The following is a 6,343-nucleotide window of genomic DNA, read 5'->3' on the forward strand; positions in this document are numbered from 1 at the left end:
TCACGTTTTTCATAAAATAAAGATAAAATTCTTATTCTTATAATTATAATTATAATTATATTAAAATTCTGATAAAATTCTTATCTCCGCGTTGTATCACCTTGCATGGCCCGTCGTAAGGTGGTTGGACGGGACTTCGGACGGCGTTGTTACGTAAGAGCACATGGGGTGAAGACGAGAGTTCGCGGAAAATAAAAACTTTTTTTCGTACCATGTCGTGCGATCGGTTTTGGGCTTTTTAGTATTCGCTCTTTTAACCGATTCGCGTATTCCGAGTTTGCTTGCTGAACCGTTGGTACAAATAATTCCGCTGGCAACCGTATTTCAGTACCGTAAGCCATTTCGGTAGCCCTGCATTCAGGTCCTCCTTAATGGCTGTTCGAATTCTCAATAAAATTATCGTCAAATTTTCGTCTCAGTTGCTCGTGTCATCGAATTTGACGTTTCTTTTAATTGCCGATGTAAACTGTCTACTATACCAGCGGTCGCAGGATGATAGGCCGTTGTGCGCGAATACTTGATGCTGAGCAACAGGCATAATTCTTCGAATAGTTTCGATTCGAATTGATGTTCTTGGTCGGATGTTATTTTCAAGGGTACGCCAAAAAAGCTATCCATGTATGAAGGAGGGCTGAAGCAACGGTTGATGCTTCCATATCGGCTATGGGCATTGCTTCGGGCTTACGCGAGAAACGGTCGATACACGTTAGACATTATCGGTAGTCTTGCGAGTACGGTTTACAGCCACTTCCACACGCTCGGCTGGCGGCTTTATTCCGTCGGCGTTTACCGTATATTCCAGGAATATGATTTCGTGCGCGCCGAATTCGCATTTCGCGTGGTTTATTACGACACCGTAGTCGTTTAGGCGGTTAAATAGCGTTCGCAAGTGTTCGCAATGTTGTTTGTCGTCTTCCGAATCTATTAGAAAATCGTCGATGTATGCGTAGACGAAATCTAGGCCTCTCGTGATTTCGTCAACGAATCGTTGACGTATTTGCGCGGCATTTCAAAGTCCAAACATCGTATTCATTGCCTCGAAAAGTCCGAAGGCTGTAGTAATCGCAGTTTCTTTTAACGTCTTCGGACGCGATTGGTATTTGATGGTAAGCGCGGAGGAGGTCGATCTTAGAAAAGATACGCTTACCGTGCAAATGTTGTGCAAAGTTTTTGATATGCGACGTGTGAGTACCGTTCAACGCACGGTAGTCGCCGCAAGGATGTAGGCCGCCGTCTTTCTTCGATACGACACGCAGCGGTGATGCCCATGAACTCTTTGATAGCCGTATCACTTCTTGCTCCATCATCAAACTCCATCTTCACTTGAGTCGGTCGGGTGCGAGGCGTCGAGGTTTGCTGAAGACGAGGGGACCGGGCGTGGTTTTTATGTGGTCTACCACAACGTGTCGAGTTTTTTCTCGTCCAAAAAAGGGTGGACAGGTTAGGTCCGGAAATTCGGCGAGAAGTCGGTGATACGTCGATTCATCGAGGATTGTCTTGATCGATACGGCTTCAGTTGTGACCGTGTATCCTGTCAAAGATAGGTTGGTGGTCTTGTCGATGAGCTGTCGATTTCGAGGGTCAATCAGTAACCCCTAGTGGCTCAGAAAGCCACACCAATGATAGGCGTGTTAACGTCCGCTACCGTGAAACTATTTGAATGCTCGTCGAAGCAACATGTCGAGGGTCACTAGGATGGTGCCGTAAAGTCGCGATGCGTATCCCGTTCGCCGCGAACAGTTTGCACGTGTCTTTGTTCACAGGTCCGTGTGACTTATTGCGCGGGTCCTGATCCTGAGCTGTTGTCGCACGCCGCGTTTATGGATGTCTGATCCCATTTCCATGCTTTCAGTCGCAAGGAGCTCGGCACTTTCGTGCTCGGTCTCCAAAGATCGCATGGTAATAGCATAGGCCGGTCGGTTGTGTCCTTTCTCGAGAACGTGAACGTCGGCGTCTCAAGCGTGATCGTGGACGGCGACGGCTATCGAGGCCTCACGCGTCTATTCGCTCTACTAACCGACATAGCAGCTTGTGTATCGGGTCCGAGTTGCTGTTATGCCATTCGCCATCAGTTGTTTCTGCTTCGACGGCGCCAATTCGTCCCGTCTCAGGGCGAATTTCATGTATCAGATCGGCCATCTGAATTAAATTTTCAACTTTTCTTTCGTGGTGGCCAAGACGTGCTGGATATGAACCGGTAGTAAGGACGAAGTCATCTGGTGTTGAGAGGGTGGCGAGTTTCTTTAGGTCCCGATAAAATTACGACGGAGTACTGCCGCCCATTTCTTCGCATTCCAACAACTTGCGCACTCTTGCATCTAAGTCGGCGAGTCTTGTACTTTAATCGGTCGTAATGCCCCGTCATCGGCTGGTTGAGCAATACGTCCCGGATCAGCTGGAACTGCTGCTCAGTAAGACTTGCAACAGTGATATGAAATTTAACTTCGTCGCTGGTAATGCGGGCAGCCTCGAACTGTGATTTCAATACCTGGAACCACAGTGTTACCCCGTGACTCCAGAACAGCGGTACCCAGAGCGGTGTGCTCACCAAGCGTACGTTGTCCGTTGCGTCCGTCGCGATTACGTCCTGATTGGCACTCGCCATTTTGAATGTAACACATTCACCTCTTTTCACTTTTATATCACGTTGGGGTCACCAATTTGAGACGCTATTTTAAACGTGTTGGTTTGTTTTATAAAGAAACGAGTGGTAAAATTGTAATAGTCAATTACATTAAAATCAATGTAAGTGCAAGTACAGAAATAGTGTATGCCGGTCGTAATCGTCGCTCGCTCGAAACTCATATATCGATAACAATTCAACTCTTGCACTCGTTAACTATTCAACTATTATATCGACAGATGTTATTATAAAAAGTTCATAGTTAGATTTCATATGTAACTCCGGTTGACGATTACAAATGACGACAATAAAATTTTGTCCGGAGTTCGTTTACCTTTAGACTTTGCAAACCAAAACAACGTTGGTATTCCAAGGCACAATAATATGAGTCTCTTCCGATTCAAATATTCCGTTGGCTCATGTGCCGCTACAGTTCTTTCAATTAGTGTTACGATTTGATCATCATCAACGACTGTAGGCCAGCTCATCAGCATATCCACTTCGGAACTGTACTAACTCTGGAAGGTATTCTCACTTCCAGCACTATCTGTATAAACGGTACATTTCTCCCCCTCTGTATTAAATTTTATTGATGCAACACGTACGCGGCAATGATTGGTAGAAAATTTAATAAGTAATTCTACAAGTCAAATTAAAACGAAACTGAATACATGGAATAAAAAAAAAGCATAGTTCTAGGTTATGTTTATTAGTTCCTAACATTCAGAAGTTGACCTAAATGTCTCTGAAATGCGACATCTCCCTAGGTGAAAGATGTAGAGCAGAAAGAACCATACTCCACTGCTTTTTAAAAGATAAGAACATTTCGATAACCAAAGCAAAACGTTGGACGAACCAGTCCATGCTACAGTTTAAATGTGTTTTTTATATATAATTTATTTCCTTGAACCTTTAACATTTTCTTATTCTTTTATTTTTTATTTCATTTGTGTACGTATGTATGTACGTGAATATCATATTGTGTAGTGATTATTATCTCTCATGTATTTTTATGCGTATGTATCGCGTGCATAATGTAAATACAGCATAATGTACATGCGTTGCATACGCTGCGTGGTGCGTTTTACACCACTGGATCGATGAAGGTTTGTTACAAAGGTTAGCCGCAAAATGTGATATTCAAGGTTAACATCTCTTGTTCTTGGGAAAAATGTCAACAAATCGATCGATTTGCGATCTATAGTTCATCATTCCATTCATCATCATTCTAATATACAGTATTAACTGTCCCATAATAACATTTGTAAGGATTGTCACGTGCCTATACGGCACGCAGTACGCGCAGGCAATAATTCGTTCGGGCCGTGCAAGGCGTAAATATTGTAGTATCGTGAACAGATTGTCTAAGAAATATCGGGTGAACCATAAACAATGTTGCGAAGAAGCCTAAGTGCCGATAGGCCAAATGAGTCTGGAAACTTCAATGGAATAGTTGCGCGGAAGAAAGGCCTATGTGACCATGGCGGCGAACTGTTGCGGAACACGTACGTGGTGGAGCTAAAGGTATGTTTAAGGGAGAAAGACGAATTAACAGTCAATCGTGAGTTGAGAAGTCCGAGTGTGGTCAGCGTTGTCACACGAGAGAGAATTGTCAGCGTTGTCGAGAAGGGTGGTCCGCGTGAAAGAGAGCGTTGGAACCGTGGTGATGAGAGTTGTAAATTAACTATTTAGTAGTCTTAGTTATAGCACATTACTGCATTTAGTTCACGTTAAATAACCATCATTTCCTGTTTAATCCATTTTAAATAAATAACAAATCCTACAATACACATGCGTTCTGCGTGCAGTGCGGGCGAGTGTGTAAATAGCTCATCCTGGAACAGACGTGTGTCAACGCCCGAACAAGCACAATATACTCGAACTAAACGAAATAATTTAGAAAACGAAAATAAACTACTTCAAATATAGCTGTAAGATAAGGTTAATCTGCGGAAAGTTTGTAAGTTCGGAAATATTCTAGTCTCATACGAGTTCTATTCACGAGATTGCTTACTGATGAGTGGGGGCATTAGAAATGAAATAAGATAAATTGAATATTCATTTCAATGTATATAATGAGCGAAAAAAGTGAACATTTTACGATAATCACTGCATATACCGTGAATAAAGAAGAAAGAAGGCAATTGAGATACAATAAGATACCTCACGGAATTCATGTTTTTAGACAAACCAGTTTTAAAACATACAAATTAACTTAGCCCTCGTATTGACTACAATACGAGGCACTAGCCTGGTTCACCTTCGGACTTGGTGGTGAACAACGAAAGGTGTTTATCTAGGAACGATAAGAAGCCGAACTTATATTTTTTTTTATACGCCGTGGTGGTTTGTAGATTTAAAAAATATTTAAAATATTTAAATAATATTTAAAATATTTAAATTCTGAGTAAAAATAATAGTTAAGAATAATTTTATTATAGTATATTAATAAATAATAGTGAAAATAATATTTAAGCAGTAATTTCGCTTCATTTCTACAAAATGTATCGGGCGCTCAAAAATGTTTTCTCCCGAGCATCATAGCCTTATTCTACACCTACGAGTTGGTGTAAGAACTGCATCGGTAAGAACTGCAAAGGAAGCAGCTGCACGTTGACTTTTGCCTTCAATTCAGGGCTAAATTCTCTTATTGCGTGGTACTCTAGTCATTGTGAGGATAAAAAATCTGAAGGCAACCATGGGTCTCAACGCAACCGTTCTCTTGGATACAATGTTAAAGTACTATTAACTTCCGAACTCACTCTATTTGTAATGTGCTTATATTTTGCAATCGGATGAATGGATAATGGCATCTATTGTCGCACGTAAGTAACTCAGATCCACCATTATACAGAATGTAATTGAATTGATGGTACTAGCGAAAAGGAGATAATTCTACGTGAAAGACACAAATTGGAAATATACAATAAATGTTTCTTGATTGACGCTTCGTTTTTGACGAAATGAAAATTTGTCAAGTATACTTAAATTTGATGAATTATTGATTTAATATGAGTAAACAATCAGGAGGAGGTTATTCTACATCCGAAAGTAAGTTAGAAATGTAAAATAAAATTCTTATTTTTGCAAATCTTCACCGATCCAAAGGTGTGGAGTAACGCTGTGATGCTGTACAAATCTGTGCTTCGTGTAACCTCAAAGTGGTGACTCAGTATCAGCAAAGATTTTCGTAAGGTAACGGTGTTTACGTGAAAATTACGTGTTCACCAATACTGCCTACAACATTGCGATCGCCTATTATACCCATGATTTAGCACTCAAGCTATCATCGATATTTATATACATGTCGGAGATAAGAGGACACCGGTGCCTTCCCTCTGAAACCTCGGGTAAATCCATAAAAAGATTGTAATTAAAATCTACAGTTGTAATTAAACGATTTGCCGTCACTCTACCCAATTGTATTTGTTTGAGACTTGTGACAATGAGCTTGGGCTCAAGGCGACAATTAGTCGCCGAACGTGGCCGCGGTCAACGCGACGAACTCTCCATCTAACAAAGGCACTGAGTAACCCTATAGCTCTCCTTAAAAGAAAGATTTGTAGCAACACGTGGCAGTAAACATTCCAACGGTTTCTGCCCCGTAGCTCGCCACACGCAGATCCTATTCTTCGGGCAGGATGTTTACCAGATGCCGACGCGTCTCCGCAGTACGTGATCGGCTAGCCCGAGGACCGTTATAAACACTAATATCTAGTT

At 41.7% G+C, this 6,343-nt stretch overlaps 1 protein-coding gene across 1 annotated transcript in view; it reads left to right on the top strand.

Annotated features, from left to right (window-relative positions):
* The first annotated feature begins 4,015 nt into the window (after positions 1-4,015).
* LOC112212417 (odorant receptor 85b-like) overlaps positions 4,016-6,343 on the top strand; it is a 7,059-nt gene continuing 4,731 nt past the window's right edge. The window contains exon 1 of the mRNA XM_033319544.1: positions 4,016-4,147. Coding sequence (XP_033175435.1) covers positions 4,016-4,147 — 132 coding nt within the window. The remainder of the gene's footprint in view (positions 4,148-6,343) is intronic.

This window comes from Bombus impatiens, unplaced genomic scaffold (genome assembly GCF_000188095.3).
Source record: "Bombus impatiens unplaced genomic scaffold, BIMP_2.2 scf_0164, whole genome shotgun sequence".
Classification (NCBI taxonomy): Eukaryota; Metazoa; Arthropoda; class Insecta; order Hymenoptera; family Apidae; genus Bombus; species Bombus impatiens.